Raw genomic sequence first — 18039 nt, forward strand, 5'->3', positions numbered from 1 at the left:
GTTTGGACTCCACCACTAAGGACCGGAGGAGATCACCTAGGAAGTGACCGTAAATAAAGAAGTCAGAGGGGCCGGCGCCGCGGCTCACTAGGCTAATCCTCCGCCTTGTGGCGCCGGCACACCGGGTTCTAGTCCCGGTCGGGGCGCCGGATTCTGTCCCGGTTGCCCCTCTTCCAGGCCAGCTCTCTGCTGTGGCCAGGGAGTGCAGTGGAGGATGGCCCAAGTGCTTGGGCCCTGTACCCCATGGGAGACCAGGAGAAGCACCTGGCTCCTGCCTTCGGATCAGCGCAGTGCGCCGGCCGCAGCGCGCCAGCCGTGGCGGCCTTTGGAGGGTGAACCAACGGCAAAAGGAAGACCTTTCTCTCTGTCTCTCTCTCTCTCACTGTCCACTCTGCCTGTCAAAAAAAAAAAAAAAAAAAAAAAAAAAAAAAAAAAAAAGAAGTCAGAGGGCTAAGCTCTGGGACATTCCCGGGGGCAGAAGTCAGGGGATGAGAGGACCCACTGAGGCAGGAGCAGAACCAAGAGACAGACCCTGGGAATCCTCTGAAAAAAACACTTCAAAAAGGGAGCCTCCAGCTGCCCACTGCTGCTACGGAAGAAACATGAGGGTCACCCACGACGTGCAGGCACTGGCTGTTCACAGCTGAGCCAGCGTGGCCGGTGCACAGGCGGCGTTCATGTGTTTTTTGGAAAGAAGGTAACCCTTGCTTCAAAGAGCTCGGGTTGGGCAGGGCGTCAGCACCTGGGCAGGGCGCCTAACGGGCCGGAAACATCTGGCAAGGCTTCCCCAGGGAGTGAGGCCTCCTCGGCCAGCCTTGCATGGCCACGAAGGACTCGGGGGACTAACGCCTTCTGTCCTCCTCTGTCCTAGATTTTTGGTTCTCGCTGCTCCGGGCTTTCCTGGGACGCGGTGGACTTTGAGATGTTGAGAAGGAAATGGACGCAGGAGTGATTGCTTCCTCTGACCGAGGAGCAGAACCCTGGAGGGAGACAAGGCCTGGGAGGAACGGAAAATGCCACAGCTGCCTTTACGAAAGCTGAATTTCCTTTCACGTGTGGTCAATCCAGTGAGTGGAAAGAATTTTACCTCAGAAAAATCTGTTGTAATACACATATGGCCACAAGGGGTCTCCTTTCCCCTGAACTGCATGGTTTTTTGTTTTGTTTTTTTTTGAACAGAGACAAAAAAGTGGCGGCAGCCTGGACTGGTAAGGTCACTACCAAATTTGGCAACTTGGACGTAAACTTTTACAAAATCAGAGTGTTTCTTCACGGGTGGCTTGGTTTAGCAGCGTAGGAAATGAGAAGCTACTGGGTACTGTGGAGTGGGAAGAGCAAGAATGGTTCAATGTCAAGGTATTTCATGTTTAGGGCTTCTCCCCTCTCTCTTTGTTGGTGATTTTATTCCGCATGATGATCTGAAAAGCGATTTATTATGTGAGAATAATATTTATCATAGCAAACATTTGTTAGGTATTTAGTGTGTTCTAATCCTTTTTTACAATATTACCTGATGTGATTCTCACCCAGCCGTATAAGATAGGCAACATTATCCTTAATGCCAGTAATCCTTGGAGGTGGGGACTTAGCAGTGAAGGATTTGTGGCTTAGAGAAATTGACAATTGGCCCAGGGTCACACAGCTCGTGAAGGGCAGAAGTGGGATGTGAACACATATCTAACTCCACAATTACCTATCCTGTGTAGCCAATTGTAAGTAGATGGCTTTGTGAATTTAGAAATACTAAGAAACAGTTACATTGTTTGACAACATGCCCTGGTTTAGAACCAGGAATGAGAGTCGGATTTGTCTGAAGACCTTTCTTTCCCCCCAAATTTCTTTATGTCTTTTGGTTTCTTTTTTTTTTTTTTTTAAATAAGATTTATTTATTTATTTGAAATCCAGAGTTACACAGAGAGAGGAGAGGCAGAGAGAAAGAGAACTCTTCCATCCGATGGTTCACTCCCCAACTAGCCGCAACGGCTGGAGCTGCACTGATCCAAGGCCAGGAGCCAGGAGCTTCTTCTAATCTCTCATGTGGGTGCAGGGGCCCAAGGACTTGGGCCATCTTCCACTGCTCTCCCAGGCCACAGCAGAGAGCTGGATCAGAAGTGGAGCAGCCAGGACTCGAACCGATGCCCATATGGGATGCTGGCGCCTCAGGCCAGGGCATTAACCCGCTGTGCCACAGCCCCCACCCCTGTCTGAGGAGCTTTTAAGGGAGCTTTTAAAAAGGGCGTTGTTGTCACGGTTTTCTCCCACTCTGGGTCTCGGGTCTGGGGCGGAGCTCTCAAATCTGTTTTTTCAGTTTTACGGGTGCGTCTTTTGTGGAGTCACCCTTGGGAGGGACCCCCGTGGGGAGCTGCTGGGGGTGAGCAGTGGCTAAATGGCTACAGGTAGAGCGGCTCCACTGGGACACGGCCGTGGCCACTTAGCTGTAGGACAGAATCATGGTGACCTGCCTGGCATTAAAAAAAAAAAAAAGTATTTAAAAAATTTCTTTGAGAAGCAGAGACAGAGAAAGCAGACAGCAAGCTCCCGCCTGCTTGCTGGTTCACTCCCAGATGTCTGCAGTGGTTGGGATGGGGCCAAGGGGCAAGCTGGGAGCTGGGAAGTCAGTCCAGGTCTCCCATGCAGGAGGCAGGAGCCTGATCACTCGAGCCATCGCTGCCTGCCGGGGTGGGCATTGGCAGGAAGCCGGACTCGGGAGCTGTGACTCAAGCCCAGGCTCTGTGATGCGGACGTGGGCGTTTCAACCAGCGTCTCAGCTGCTGGGCCAGACGTGAACACAGAGGGTGTGACTCAGGCAGCCCCAACGCCAGCTTCCGGTTTGAGATGCTCTTCCCTCTTCCTGGGACAGCACAGTGGAAGGAAACATGTGATTCTCCGAAGACTTTGGTGAGACATGGTCAAAGCAGAACCCCAGAGGAGGCGTTGAGGTGTTCTGGGAGGTGGGCCGTGCCAGCAGGCTGTCAGTCAACCTGGCCAGGGGGTGACTCCCGCTACCTAGGTGGTGGTCTGTATCCGCCGTCACTGCTGCCTGTTAGCCTGGCAGCAGCCCACACCGGTAGTGCCTGGGTGTTTCTGCCCCGGGTGGAAATGTGCACTAGGAAGGGGCTCCCTCAAGGTCGGGGGCCCCAACACTGCCAAGTCCTGAGAACTGGCTCTGGGCAGCAGGAAAAGAGGGAACGGTTTCCAGCCACTTTAAGAACAAAACTTCTGCAGCGACGTTAAGTGGCTTCAAGTCCTCGGGGGATTTGGGGACAGGTCAGAAAGGCTGGAAGTCAGTTAACAGTGGAATGTCCTCCTGTGCTTGCTTCTCCAGCGACCCCGTCCCCAACAGTCACACGTGCCCAGCTTCCTCTTCTCCGTGGCCCGTACCTTTCCCGGAATGACTCCCCACCCCCGCCCCCACCCCGGCACCCTGGGCTCAGTGGGGATTTACAGCCATCAGCCCCCGGCGGCAGCTTCTTCAGATTTATTTGTTCTTTCTTCCTGGAGTTTGGTGGGAACCTGAGCACTCGTGACCCACCCAGGCCCTTTGCTCTCGACCCTGCCCCAGGAGCTTTCTGAGGTCTGGCCTCTCAGGCTCTTAGGACCCTGGAGAAAGAGGGGAATTGAAAAAAATAGCACTGTGACCCCTGAGCATTCCTGAGGGGACCTCATGCAGACTCAGCCCCCACCCAGGCTCTCAGGGACCGAGAGGGAGAGAGGGCAAGGGGTGGTCCCTGCTTTCTGCACTGGCACCCCCAGGGCTGTGCACGAGCTCAGGGCTCGCCTTCCGGAGCCTCACCTCGGCTTGGGAGCGCCAGCCCCAGCTTTCAGAGCCTGCGTGAAACAGTCCCGTTCCTTTCTCTCTAGGTCACAGGATTCCGGGATGGGGCTGGCATGGGTGCTGCAGCCCCAGGTCCCGTCAGGGCATGCGAGTGGGGGGGCTGAGATTGGCCAAGCGCCACGCTCGGGGGTTCTCAGCCTTCGGGGCTTGGGCCTCCTGCTCCTCCATCCACGCTGACGCCTCTGCTCCCTCCCGGCTGTAGCCCCCGGGGCCTCTTACCCACGGAGGGCACGCGAGCCACCACCGCATTGCCTGGCTGCCCACTCCCCGGGCGCCTGCCGCCTTCCTCAGTCCTCCAGCTGCGCTGGGTCTGCAGCCGCCCGAGTTGAAACACCCCTCGCTCCCTCCCACTTTGAAGGAGGCTGGGCTGGCCAGGGGGCTATTTTGGGAGCAGCTTCTGAGATCCAATGGCCTTGTTAGGGCAACACTGACCTTTCCGTCCCAGGGGGAGGGCAGCATGGGAGTAGGGGCGGGGCCGCGGCAGAGTGCAACCGCCCCGCACACCCACTGGGGTGCAGGAGAAGGGGGCCAGCGGGCTGTGGAATTCAGCCTGGGGCTGGGGCTGCCGCCGAGGGGGAGTTGCCCCTCTGGAAAGCGCTGGGGACCCCGCCAGCCCTCCCCTTTCACTGTGCCTCCTGAAGGATCACCGTGATTTTCCTTGGACTCCATGGAAGCCCGGCTTGGGATGCTTCGTGGGGGCTGTGCCTCTTCCCCACCTGACCCCCTCCCGAGGGGCAGCCTGCCCCTGGCTGACTGAGGGGGGCCTCCCAGGCATGGCTCTGCCCAGCCCACCCGGCACTGACCTGGCTGCTGGGCTCCTTCAGCCTCTGCTGGCCTCTCGCTCCCCCTGTTGTGGGGCGCGGTGGTGAGTCTGGGGCCCAGCCCTGAGGGTGCTGCAGGGCGTCGCCCAAGCTGGAGGCCGGGCAGGTGGCCGGAGGCGAGGATGCCATGAGCGGGGGCCGCTTTGACTTTGATGACGGCGGGGCGTACTGTGGGGGCTGGGAGGGGGGGAAGGCCCACGGACACGGGCTGTGCACGGGCCCCAAGGGCCAGGGCGAATACTCCGGCTCCTGGAACTTCGGCTTTGAAGTGGCAGGCGTCTACACCTGGCCCAGCGGAAACACCTTTGAAGGCTACTGGAGCCAGGGCAAGCGGCATGGGCTGGGCATAGAGACCAAGGGGCGCTGGCTGTACAAGGGCGAGTGGACGCATGGCTTCAAGGGACGCTACGGAACCCGGCAGAGCACCAGCAGCGGTGCCAAGTATGAGGGGACTTGGAACAATGGCTTGCAGGATGGCTATGGCACCGAGACCTATGCAGATGGAGGTGAGCCCGGAGGAGGGGCCGGAGCAGGAGGAAGGCCGGTGGAGGGCGGGGGGGGGGGGGGGAGCCAGGGGCTGTTGGCAGAGAGTCTGAGGGCTAGGATGTGATTTCGCTGTGTGGCTTTGGGCAAGATGACCTACCTCTCTGAGCATCGTTTTCTTGGTAGCAAAGGTGGTGCCAATAAAGGGGCCGCCGAGAGCCGTGGCAGGGATGCTGCATGCACGCCTGCCACGTAAACACAATAGAATGTGCCTGCTGCTGTTTGCATGCCCGGTGGAGGAGCAGCTGTGGAGCAGACCCCAGCTTGTGCGGTAGCAGCGTCAGGGTCCAGTCTCAACTCTGCCATGACAGCCATTTGGCTATTATTTTCAAACAATAGGTCACGAGCGGTGTTCATCCGTTCATCCCTCCACACACCTGCCCGCCCACCCAAAAGCCGACACACTCACCCATCCACATGCCCAGCCACCCGCCCATCTCTCTGTCTGTCCATCCGTCCATCCGTGTATCCATTCACTGTGCATCCACACACTCCTGATTCGCTGCACATCCTATTTGCTGGGCACTATGCGAAGGGTTAGTTACCGTCCCCGACTTCCAAGCCGGCCAAGCAGACAAGCTGCTGCTCACGGGTACGTCCCGCGTGCCGAGACGGAGAGCAGTTAGATGGATCGTGATGGGAAACTTGCTGTGAGGGTGAGAGCGGGGGCTGCACAGGCTGAGAGGGGAGGGCCGCGGGGCCGCAGGGCTCAGGAGCAGGAGGGCCGTCGCAGGGCGAGAACACACACAGGAGCCTGGCACAGGGACGACAGAGCCGCTGTCATGGACCTCATCCATCCACCGAGTGTAACTTCCCATGCTCCACTTACTCAGCCTCAGTTTCCCCATCCATAAAATGAGACACCTTAAGTATAGGTACCGCTCCAAATGTGGGTGGTCGACGAGCCTTTCCACCCGTTAGAAATGTAAATTCAGGACCCCTCGCGGCCCTCCTGAATCCGGATCCCTGAGCAAGGGCCCAGGGAACTCTGAACCGGCTCATCAGGCAGTTTTTTACATATTACAGTTTGAATCAGGGGCTAGCAAGCTATAGACCACAGGCAAAGAGACAAACAGTATTTTGTGAGTTGTAGAACTTTTGTGACGGTCCCGAATGATGACCCCAAAGTGCCCCTTCTCTGGCCAAGCCAGAGGCCTTGGCTGTGCGACGCCCGTGGAAGTGGACGTGGAAGCGGGTTGCCCCTCCTCCCTTGAGTGGGCGTTAGCACTGGACTCAGGGTAGCTCGATGGCATTTTCCTGGCAGGCTGTTTACCTGGAAACCACGGCTAATGAAAAGCGTGAACTTGGGTTAGAGGCATTTGTATGGAATGGTGTTTGCCACTGGTCTCCTCTCTTTGTGCCAGAGGACTGGGAGTAGGCCGCTCCGAGTGGGCTGGGGTCGGGGTGTGACCCAGGCATGTGGGGCAGAAAGAGGCGTCAGGCAGCCCAGGTGCAAGGTTTGCTCACGCCGGGCCCCTGGGGTGCACTGAGACACCCTGGGGTGCAGGGTGGGTTGGTGTCTTGGCTACAGGTGGTGGGTGTCTGGGTGAGCACTGCCCTCATGTGCCTTGAGTTTCCGTGGCCACCTGGGGTGGCTGCAGAGCACAGGCCGGCATGGCACAAGCTTGGGGTCAACGTCTGGCTGCACCACGTGCTACTTTGATGACCTCCAGCTATTTGCAGAAACTCTGTGATCCAGTGCCCTTCCGTCCCCCAGAGGTTTTTGCCAGGCCCTGTGCTGGGCGCCGGGCTCACAGCAGAGAGCAGGCCTCAGTTCCTGTGGCTGGAAAACGCAGGAGATCCTTGAGTCGTTTGGAGGTGTTGGTTACCTATGCAAAGGGGTGCACCGTGGGCGCGCGCCAAATGCCCTTTGCCTTCCCACTTCTCTCTTCCCTCTCTCCACACCAAGGGGTGTGTGCAGTGGGGGTCCGGATGCAAGTCAAAGGGACGCACATTTCCAGGCTGAGCTGAGCGTGGGAAACTGAGCCGATGCCAAAATGTTGAGAAGGAGAAAAACTCACTCCTTCGTTCACGCAGTCATTATTACCGAGCTCCTCCTCTGTGCCAGAAACTACCCCACAGCGTATGTTAGGGGCCAGTGAGCAAGACAAGGGGCTCCCTGTCAAGTGGAGAAGAGAGAAGACAAACATGTATAATTTTCAGAAGTTGACAGGGCTATGAAGGAAGCTGGCAGAGCGGGAAGAGGGCGGCATTTTCACATGGGATGGTTTCAGAAGCGGGATGGGAGAGGTTGGAAGGACGTGAAGGCTTTCAGGCAGAGAGAGTGGTGACGCAAAGGCCCTGGGGCAGGACTGGGCTTTGCTCTGTGGGAGGAACAGCAAGAATACCAGAAGGCAGGAACAGAGGGGCTGAGGGAGGCAAGCCGGGTGCAGGCTGGAATTGTGGGCGGGGCCAGGTCACCTCACTCTGCAGGCCCTGGGTTTTGCAGGCCCAGGTGTGGCCAGGGGCTCTTCAGGCCGGGTAATGAGAGGACCTGCTGCTCAGGTTTGTCAGGGGCCCAAGGCTTCCTCAGAATGAGACGCCTAGAGGCCCTGGAAGCCTCACAGATTCTCTCTCCCAAGCCACACACAACGTGTAACCCTCCAAAATTAGATATGGCGGCTGCTTCGGAAAATCTCTTTAATCAACCTGTCAGCAGTGCCCTGGAGAGTTTGCTAAGGCCCTGCCCTCTGCCCCATCCTGGGTAGCACGGAGGGGAATGTGCACAAATAAGATCCTGGGATTAGGAAGTCAGGAGTCAGTAGCCCAGCCTCTTGCCCTGGCCCCATCCTCTTGTTTAATCTCTTCGAGCCTTCGTTTCCTTACCCATACGATGGACCTATCCTAAACCTCTCATAAGACTTCACATGAGATAAATGAATATTCAGTAATGATAGTCACCATTACTGCTATATATTATGAATTCATTCAACAAATGTTTATTGAATGATCACGAAGCCACTCAGGAATTTATTGAGTGATTATGAAGCCACTGTGCTACGCAGTGGGTGAGCAATGAACAGCATGGAGAGACTAGCAGGAAACTGTGCTATGGCCCAGTGTCGGGTAGGAGGCGGGCACGGGCAGGGGACCAAGGAAGCGAGAGCAGGCCACCACCTGACGTGCGCACCCAGGGAAGTGTCCTAGAGCAGATGGGGTCCGTGTCCTGCCACTGTGCAGGAGACAGCCAGGTGCCCCCAGGAAAGGGCCGCTCCAGGTGGAGCTAAAAGCGGGCACAGACACCGGGACGTCCAAGTTTGCTGTCCGGCCAGGAGAGGAAGCTGACACGGGTCTCTCATCCCACATGCTGGGGGCTGCCTTAGCCCGTGTCAGAGTCACCGGGGCTGCAACCAGCAGCGCCCACCCCTGAGCGTGGTGAACTCACTTTAGCGACCCACAGGTTTTCACATGCAAGAATGGAATAGAACAGAACATGCGAGAATGTTTCACAGAGAATAAGAGAGAGGATTATTTCCCGAAAAACTTGCTGGTCGGGGGATAGATGTATGTGTATGAGTGTGTGTTCATGTATGTGTTTATGTGTGTTGGGATATAAAATATATTTATTTATTTGAAAGGCAAAGTAACGCAGAGAGGAGGGGAGACACACCGAGAGATCTTCCATCAGCTGTTTACTCCCCTCTGGGAGTGCGCAGTGGCTGGGGCTGCGCCAGGCCAAAGCCAGGAGCCTGGAGCTTCTTCCAGGTCTCCCACTTGGGTGCAGGGGCACAAGGACTTGGGCATCTTCCATTGCTTTCCCAGGTGCATTAGCAGGGAGCTGGATCAGAAGTGGAGCAGCCGGGTCTCAAACTGGTGTCCATATGGGACGCTGGCATCTCAGGCAGCAGCTTAGCCTGCTCTACCACAATGCCAGCCCCCCCAAAATGTTTCTCACTAGAGGTCATGGACAAAAACACTGGAAGGTCACAGTTCCGAAGGGACTCAAACAGACTTGTGCTCCCAAGCCCCTGCTGTTCCAGTGCCCTCCCCACACCCTCTCGTCTTGCCTGGCTTGGAGGCGACGCTCTCTCTCTTGCGTGGAAAGAGGAAGGAGAAGGCACTTGGGCTCCTGCCTCCCAACCTGTTGTAAGCCCCCAGCACCACCGCCCTCCTATAGCCCTCATTCCTCTCTGGCCATATATAGCAAAGCTAAAAATAGCTGCTGATTTAAAGCCGGCGTCCCCCCTCCCCCCGGGCCCCAGCCCCGAAGTTGTCATGTGTGGCTGCCGACTGTTCCTGCCCAGCGGCCCAGAGGCTCCAGCACTGCAGGGGCCATCAGGGATCCTTGCTTCCTGAGCTTCTCGACTGGGGCCCTGCCTTGGTCTCAGAGGCCTAACGCGACCTGAAACCGTGTGCCTGGGCTGGCTACACGTTGCTGCTAAGCTTTCTCTTAGCTCGTCCCCAGATACTTGAAGTGATCCTGTGTTCAGATACAGTCCAGAGCCTTTGGTTAGTTTTACAATCCTCTCCCCAAACTGTGCTGTGGAAAAACCAGGCCCAACGTTGACTTGTTTCCATAGGCTAATTATAATAATAATTAATACTAATATTTTAGGACTGCTTACTGTGTGCTGAGTGCAGTTCTTGGCCCTTCACAACCACAAGGAGCAGAACTGTTATTCCCTGTTATACAGATAAAGAAGCTGAGACGAGATCAGACAGGGATTCTCATTCAAGGTCCTCTAGCTAGAAAGAGGAAGGGATGGAATTTGATAATAATAAGAGACAATTGAATATTTTATAATGTGAATACATATTTTAAAAAATTATAGTGATATAAAAAAGTTAGGATTGGCTACGTAATTTGTGGGACCCAGATCCAAATGAAAGGGCAGGGCTCCTTCAACACCATTTAAGACTTTTTTTAAAAGAAGATTCATTTATGTATTTACAAGGCAGAGTTACAGAGAGAGGAGGAGGAGAAAGAGAAGAGAAAGATCTTCCATCTGCTGCTTCACTCCCCAAATGGCTGAAATGGCCATGGTGGAGCCAGGCCAAAGCTGGGAACCAGAAGCTCCATCCAGGGCCGGCACCGTGGCTCACTAGGCTAATCCTCCACCCGCAGCGCCAGCACACCGGGTTCTAGTCCCGGTCGGGGTGCCAGATTCTGTCCCGGTTGCCCCTCTTCCAGTCCAGCTCTCTGCTGTGGCCTGGGAGTACAGTAGAGGATGGCCCAGGTCCTTGGGCCCTGAACCCCATGGGAGACCAGGAGAAGCACCTGGCTCCTGCCTTCGGATCAGCGTGGAGCACCAGCCGCAATGCGCCAGCTGCAGGGGCCATTGTGGGGTGAACCAATGGAAAAGGAAGACCTTTCTCTCTGTCTCTCTCTCTCACTGTCCACTCTGCCTGTAAAAAAAAAAAAAAAAAAAAAAAAAAAAGGCAGCTCCATCCAGGTCTCCCACATGGGTTGCAGGTGCTCAAGCACTTGGACCATCCTCCACTGCTTTCCCAGGCACATTAGCAAGGAGCTGCATAGGAAGTGGAGCCCTGGGACTTGAACTGGTGCTCATATGGGCTGCTGGTGTTCCAGGTTGTGGCTCAATCTGCTGTGCCACAGCGCCAGCCCCACCACGTAATAACTTGAGAGGGACAGAGCAAGTATTGAAATAGTGCCGGACTCTCCGAAACTGCGTGGAACCAACACCAGTGAAGCCTACCTCAGCAATGGTTTTAATCGCACCTCCCGTGTTTTGAGTCTACTATGTTCCAGGCTCAAGGCTAAGAATCTTATGTGCATTATTATTTAGGCTTCTTCATCACCCTCTCTTGCACTACTCTAGTAGCTTCAAACTTTTAGGATTACAACCCCCTGCAAGGCATGCATTTCATCCTATAATTGTCTATCCACACGTAAGTACAAAAACAGAAAACTGACTCCAGTCATCACAAAATCATATTTCCCTTCCTACGTGTCACCCTGACTATTTTCTCTCTAATGCCTTCTTGCTGAGAGAATTAAATAAAGCTCTGGTATGTGTGAAGTTCTTAGAACAGAGTTGGGCACATGTTAGGGCTTTATTATTACTGTTGTTCCATGATGAAAAAATGAGCCCTCTGCTTTCACTCTGATAACTGGGTCAGAACCCAGGCTTCTGCTCTCTGGAACTGGCTTTGTTTCCTACCCAAAGTTAATGACTTAAGCTCTTTGGACTCTGAACACAGGAGCTAAGTGAATTTGCCAGAAAGGAGGACTGAGCAATACCTGGTGTTAATTCTCTCGGCTCGTGATATCCTATGAAGACAAGCTTAAAGAAGCTTAACCTTCATATTTATTTGCCCCAAAGGAATATGTTTTCTGTGGATCTATGAGTATTTTTCTGTCTCTATGCCAGTTTCAATCTGTCTTGGTTACTGCAGCCTTATAGGAAATCTTAGAACTGGGCAAGTCCTCCAGCTTTGCTCTTCTTGTTTGGGATCGGATTGTTCTAGATCATTTCCATTCTTCTATGTATTATAAAATCAGCTTGTCAATTTCTAAAAGAAAATAAAATAAGAAGAGCCTGCTAAGGTTTTGATTAAGATTGCATTAGAGCTACAGATTAGTTTTGAGAGAATTGACATCTTAGCAACAGGGAGTCTTCCAATCCATGAACATGGTATGTAGCCATATTTGTTTGGTTCTTCCTTAATTTCACGCAGCCATGCTTTGGAGTCTTCACTGTCTTGCACATCTTTTGTTTTTTATGGAATGATATCATAAATGGCATGTTAAATTTCATTTTTCCAAGTGTTAATTGCTAGTTTACAGATATACAATTATTTTTGCATGTTGACTTGAATCTCTTTAGCTTTTACTGTAATTTCTTAGTTCTAGTGAAGTTTTTTGTTTTTGTTTTTCAGCTTTTAAAGGGGTATTTTTTTATGTAAAATGGCTTAATTGCTGTTAAACATCAAGTGTAGAAATCCTAAGAGAATCTGACATTCCTAAAGGGAGATATGCAGTTTGGAAGCTTGCAGAAGCCAGATCTGGGTTCAGATCGCAGGTGTGCTAATTCTTAGGCATGTGATACTGGGCATATCATGTAACTGCTCTGAGCTTCCATTTTCTTTTGTCCACTAGATATGTTAAAATATCCCTCAATATATATTTGAGACATGAAATGAGATATGACATATAAAGTACTTAGCATAATGCCAGACACATAGAAAATGCCAAAATACATATTTTATTTCCTGTATTGTCTTCACACTTCAAAAGGTAAATGAATCCAGGATGGCCCAAACCACAGCTGTCCTTGTCTGTGGGAGATTTTGATACTGGAAGCATTAATAAGCCAAGACTCTGATTCACTTGGTTCTGCCTTGAGTCCTGCCAGTGTAGAGGGAACCACGCCAGGCACGATTCCTTTTCCAATGTGGAATCAGCATAATTTAACCTCATCTTGGAAGTTTCATGTCCAACTTCACAGCCAGGGGTCAGCTTGACAGCCGGTGGAGTTGCTGTCTTGGCAGCTTCTTGGCATCATCTGGAGACCCCAGGAGAGCAGGGCAGACCAGCAGTAAGACAAGGAGGCAGACATCATGAGTCCTTCCTCACCACGGCCTTCTCTGGTTCAGGGGGCAGATGGGCCCAGTGCCTGCAGCCACGCCCCTGCCCAAGGCCAGGCCCTGAGGTTCATGACTTGCTTGTTTCCTGGGCCTGCATATTCTGTGCCCCGACCGCAGCAGCTGTCCCTGGATCAAGCCTTGCCCACCACACCCTGGGGAAGAATGTCGAGTGTTTGCAGAGGGCCCTGGCTGAGGGGGGAGCGTGAGGTGAGGGGACAGGGTGGCTTCCTGCCGTAGGCTAGAGCACCGTCCTTGTTCTCACCCATCTCCTACCAAGCCAGAGCCGCGGAGTCGGTGGGCCGTGAGGCCTGGCCCTCCTTGCTCCTGGTAGCTTCTACTCCCTGTATAAGGGGGAGTTGATGAGTTGAATGGCCCAGACAGACTCCAGCTGGCAGGAGTCACAGAGCAGCCCAAGGCAGTAGGAACGCAGAGCTCTCCTCCACCAGGCCAGAAGTGAGCACCTGGTACCTAGGGGTGGTCAAGCCTCTGTGGGCAACTGTGGCTGTGGATGGTGTCAGAGGCCCAAGGGCGTGTGCAGCCTGCAGGAGACGCACTGCCTGGTTGGCATCATGTTTCCATGCCTGTTACTAATTTTTTAAAAAGACAATTTATTTATTCGAATGGCAGTTACAGGGAGAGAGGGAGAGGAAGAGAGAGAGAGATCTTCCATCTGTTGGTTCACTCCCCAGATGGCTACAATGGCCAGGGCTGAGCTGACCCGAAGCAAGGATCCAGGAGCTTCTTCAGGGTCTCCCACATGGGAGGCAGGGGCCCAAGCACTTGGGACATCCGCTGCTGCTTTTCCCAGGCCATTAGCAGGGAGCTGGATCTGAAATGGAGCAGCCAGGACATGAGCCAGTGCCCATACAGGGTGCCGGCACTGCAGGCAGCAGCTCTTACCTGCTGTGCCACAATGCTGGCCCCCATGCTTGTTATTTCTAATTAAATTGGAAGCCTTTATGGACCACTTCGTAAGCAGGTGGTCAGATTTAATAACATCAGTGACAGGACAGACTGACAGTCTGTCTCCTGTGTGGGATATACAGGAAGGATACATGATCCACGTAATGTTCCTGCCCTCAAGGTGTGGAGGGGCCAGCGCTGTGGCGTAGTGGGTAAAGCTGCCGCCTGCAGTGCCAGCATCCCATATGGGTGCCAGTTTGAGTCCTGGCCACTCCACTTCTGATCCAGATCTCTGCTATGGCCTAGGAAAGTAGTAGAAGATGGCCCAAGTCCTTGGGTCCCTGCACCCACTGGGAGACCCAGAAGAAGCACCTGGCTCCTGGCTTCAGATTGGTGCAGCTCTGCCCTTGTGGCTAATTGGGGAATGAACCAGTGGTTGGAAGACCTCTCTTTCTCTCTTTCTCTCTCTCTCTCTCTCTCTGGCTCTCCTTCTCTCTCTGTGTAACTCTGACTTTCAAATAAGTAAATAAATCTTTTAAAAAGAAAAAAAAAAAAAGGTGTGGAGGGCTGTGCAGGGCCAGGTAGGCCTTGGTGAGATTTGAGGTTTCACTCTGGGGAAAATGAGGATTATAAGGTACAGAACCTGACTCCGTGAAATGGGATCCTTTAGCTGCTGTGTTGAAAAGAGACTGGAGTCGGGGGGCTGGCATTATGTGACACTGGCTTGCATCCATATGGGTACCGGTTCGAGTCTCAGCTGCTCCACTTCCCATCCAGCTCTCTGCTAATGCGCCTGGGAAAGCAGAGAAAGATGGTCTATGTGTTTGGGCCCCTGAAACCCTTGGGGAAACCCGGATGGAGAAGAGACTGGGGTGGGGGAGGAGGTAGCGTTGAGAACATTTAGTGAGTTCATTGCAGTAACACAGATGAGAGATGACGGAGACCTGGGCCACCACCTCATAGCAGCCAAGGTGGCCAGAGGTGGAGTTTTGAAGGAAGAACTGATGTATTTTGCTGGTTGTTGGATCAGAGGAGTGAGAAAAGAGGGGTGAAGGCGATCCCAGGGCTTTGGCTCGAGCCATGGAAGGACAGCATTCCTGAGCTGAGATGGCTGCCGAGTGTGAAAAGGGGATTAGGAGTTCAGTCTCGGGCAGTGTCGGGTGGCGATGCCTGTCCAACGTGCCCAGGGGCATAAGGGTGGTAGGCGGCCTGTACACACTCAAGGTGGGCCTCCCTTTGAACCCAGCCCACTTCTTTGGCCCCATTTGTCCCCTGCACCCCCAGTCATTTCTGGCTTCCAAAGCCCTTAGTGTTGCAGCCTCAGGATCGCGGAGCTGCCCCAGGCCACCGGCCCTGGGCTGTCAGCATGTGGGCAGTCGCCTGGCTAATCCTCGGCTTCGTGTGTGAGCCACAGGGTGTCATCCGGGGCAGCAGCTCTGGCTGTGGGGGCGGCAGAGCCCTGCAGGCTGAGGGGACTTCTCTTCCTCTCACCACAACCCGACCCAGCTCCCGGGAACTGCTCACAAACGCCGCCAGGCTCTCCGTTCTGGGGTGTCCGTCTGTGATCCCAGGAAACCGGAGACTCAAACTTTGATGGACGGCCGCATTTGGGACCTTGGGAAGAGACTTCGGTGCCAGCCCCGTGGGCGGGCCAGAGAGCAAAGCCTTGCGATTGTTCTGGGAAAATGTAATACAGTCCAAATGCTCACCAAAGGGACTCTTGGATTCATCCGTGCAGCCAGACATGGCGTTCTAAAGCCATTTGGGAAGGCCCAGGTAGACCACTCACCCTGCTAGGGAAAGGAGCCTGAGGCGTCTCAGGGAGCAAGAGCCATGTGGCAGGTTGTCGTGGGTGCTGCTGGGTGCTAGGTAGTGTTCCCAGGGTGGAGTGGGGAGCAACCACTTTTTGAATTTTTTTTAAACATTTTATGATTTATTTGAAAGGCAGAGTGACAAAGAGAGATCTTACATCCACTAGTTCACTCCCAAAACGGTCACAATGGCCAGGACTGGGCCACGCCAAAGCCAGGAGCCTGGAACTCCATCTGGGTCTCCCACATGGGGTGGCAAGGACTCAGATACCCGGGCCATCTTTCACTGCTGTCCCACGTGCATTAGCAGGAAGCTGGATTGGAAGTGGAGCAGGCAGGACTTGAACCAGCACCCATGTGGGATGCTGGCATTGCAGCCTTAACCAGTTGTGCCACAACACTAGCCCCAATTTGTTTTATGTAGATGCTATAGTGAGTAGAAAAAGGCCATGAAAGAACTTAACTTGTTAACAGCAGTCACCCCTGGGGACGGTAGAGGTCATCTATTTTATGTTTGAACTTTTGCAATGAGCAAATATGACATTTGTTTTCAGAAGTTTTAGGAAAGTGCTCCTTCCCCAACACCCACACAATATTTACCCACAGACATGATGAGAAGACCTTAGGTTGCAAAGAGGGTTTGGAGGGGTCTACACAGAGTCCCCAGCATCTAGACTCAGAATCTCAAATGGTTCCCCCTTTGGTCCTCTTCACTCAAGACCAGGCAAGCAGGAAAGGACAAGTGAGGGATAGGTCTGTTCTGTAGTCCCAGCCGAGATACTGCCTGGCTGCATGGCCTCAGGCGGGTCCCTCTACCTCTCTGAGCCTAAGCTTCCTCCTCTGTACTATGAGGGTGCTGGACCACACTTACCCCTAACGGTAGGTTGATTTTCTACCACACACACCACTAGCTAGTTGGCTGTGGTTGCTGGAGAAGCAGTGAGGGGAGACTGTGAGGCCATATTAAGATTGAGCATCATGATCGATTAGTAATGTCTGTTGCAAACACAGGACAAGGAAAGGTGGCCCATGAGATTACTCATTGCCTTGGGCTGGATGGTCTCCAAGCTCCGCTGCAGCTGTGAGCCTCTCAGAACTGAGATATTCTCACTTCTGCGGGGCCGATTCTCTATGACCGTGTCACACATTTGCAGATATCAGGAATATGAAAGTCCATATTAAATATAAGGTGGTGAAGCCAGCTCCTACTGGACATGGGATCCCATCATTGCACTTTCAGGAATTTTGCAAGCGAGATGTTCAACAGTTGGTAGCCTGTGGTGGAATGAGAAGGCCATGCCAAGATGGCTGCTGGCAAGCGAACGTCAGTTACTCAGGAATGGCTTCAAAACCCACCTGGCAACGGAACCTGCCTGGCAGCAGGCTGTGATTGGATGGCTTCGGATACTGCCTGGCAACAGGCTGTGATTGGTTAGGGCATAAACCGCCCCTTGACCGGATTGGCTGCCTTGGCTATTTAAGCTGCTGTACCAACTGAAATATATGCGTCTGCAGGCTGCTCGCCTCAGGCCTGCTTTCACCCGGGGTCTGTGTGGTGACTCTACGCCTCTTACCCCCACCACGCTCCTCCTCTCAGAACGAATCCACAGCAACATCTGGCGCCCAACGTGGGGCTCGAACCCACGACCCTGGGGTTGAGAGTCCCATGTTCTACCAACTGAGCTAGCCACAGCAACAGTAGCCTGACCAGCTCTGGTAGGATATTGGCTGCAGAGACTGTTCTGTGGGTTTTTGCAGAAGGGCTGGGTGGCCTGCCTGCCTGAATGTTGAGCTACAGTGAGATCCCCGTCTCTCCTTCTCACCCAGACTTAGGGTAACCACTCACCTCAGGTTGCCTGGAACTGTCCTGGTGTTAGCACTGGGTGTCCCATATCCCAAGAGCCCCCTGGATCTCAGGCAAGCTGGGGTGGTCACTCATGCTGTAGTCTGTCCCTGTGAAATGAAGGGAGTCAACAGTTGTTGAGAATTGGTGCAAGGCCATGAACTCACTCATGCACTTGACAGTGTCTACTGGATGCCTTCTGGTGTCAGCCATTGCACTGGGTGTTGGGGCTGCTGTGGTGGGCAAGGCAGGCTTGGTCCCTGTCCTCAGGCACATGCACTCTCACAGCAGAGATCGCGTCTAACAGTTTCTTAGTTACCAAGTACAGCAAGTGATTGGCAGGGAAAGCAGAAGAATTGATGAGCTGGTAACAGGGGAACCTGGCCTGGTAACAGGGAGAAGTCTTCCTGGAGGAGGTGACGCTTGAGCCAAGGTCTGAAGGATGAAGAGGAGTTAACGGGGGGAGACTATACTGGCAGGCAGAAGAGCAGCGACTGTGGGAATGGAGTGTACTGTGTTCTAGGAAAGGCAGGAGCACAGAGACGGGGCAGGGGCAGGGGCAGGGGGCAGGGGGCAGGGGTTCTGGAGTGGATAAGGCTGGAGAGGTTGTCAGAGCCCAGCTAATTTGACGTTATCCTTGAGTAGACTCTGGGGTGCACCTTCAAACAGCACCCAGGACGGTGCCTCCTGCTGCCAGGAGTGTCAGCTGCTGGCGGCTCCCAGCCTCTTGCATAG

The 18039-nt window shown here is 53.8% G+C and overlaps 1 protein-coding gene and 1 long non-coding RNA gene across 2 annotated transcripts in view; one reads left to right on the forward strand and one right to left on the reverse strand.

Moving 5' to 3' along the window:
• Positions 1-1853: 1853 nt before the first annotated feature.
• On the reverse strand, positions 1854-4184 carry LOC138844291 (uncharacterized). Its single transcript, XR_011379880.2, has 2 exons — positions 4055-4184; positions 1854-3600 (listed from the first exon to the last, which is right to left on the reverse strand). It is a non-coding gene; the product is annotated as an uncharacterized LOC138844291 (long non-coding RNA).
• Positions 4185-4740: 556 nt separating this feature from the next.
• JPH2 (junctophilin 2) overlaps positions 4741-18039 on the forward strand; it is a 75003-nt gene continuing 61704 nt past the window's right edge. Inside the window, exon 1 of the mRNA NM_001081998.1 lies at positions 4741-5162. Within this exon, the coding sequence (NP_001075467.1) occupies positions 4784-5162 (379 nt within the window). The 5' untranslated portion in view covers positions 4741-4783. The remainder of the gene's footprint in view (positions 5163-18039) is intronic.

This window comes from Oryctolagus cuniculus, chromosome 11 (genome assembly GCF_051225735.1).
Source record: "Oryctolagus cuniculus isolate XC-2025 breed Fujian yellow rabbit chromosome 11, ASM5122573v1, whole genome shotgun sequence".
Classification (NCBI taxonomy): Eukaryota; Metazoa; Chordata; class Mammalia; order Lagomorpha; family Leporidae; genus Oryctolagus; species Oryctolagus cuniculus.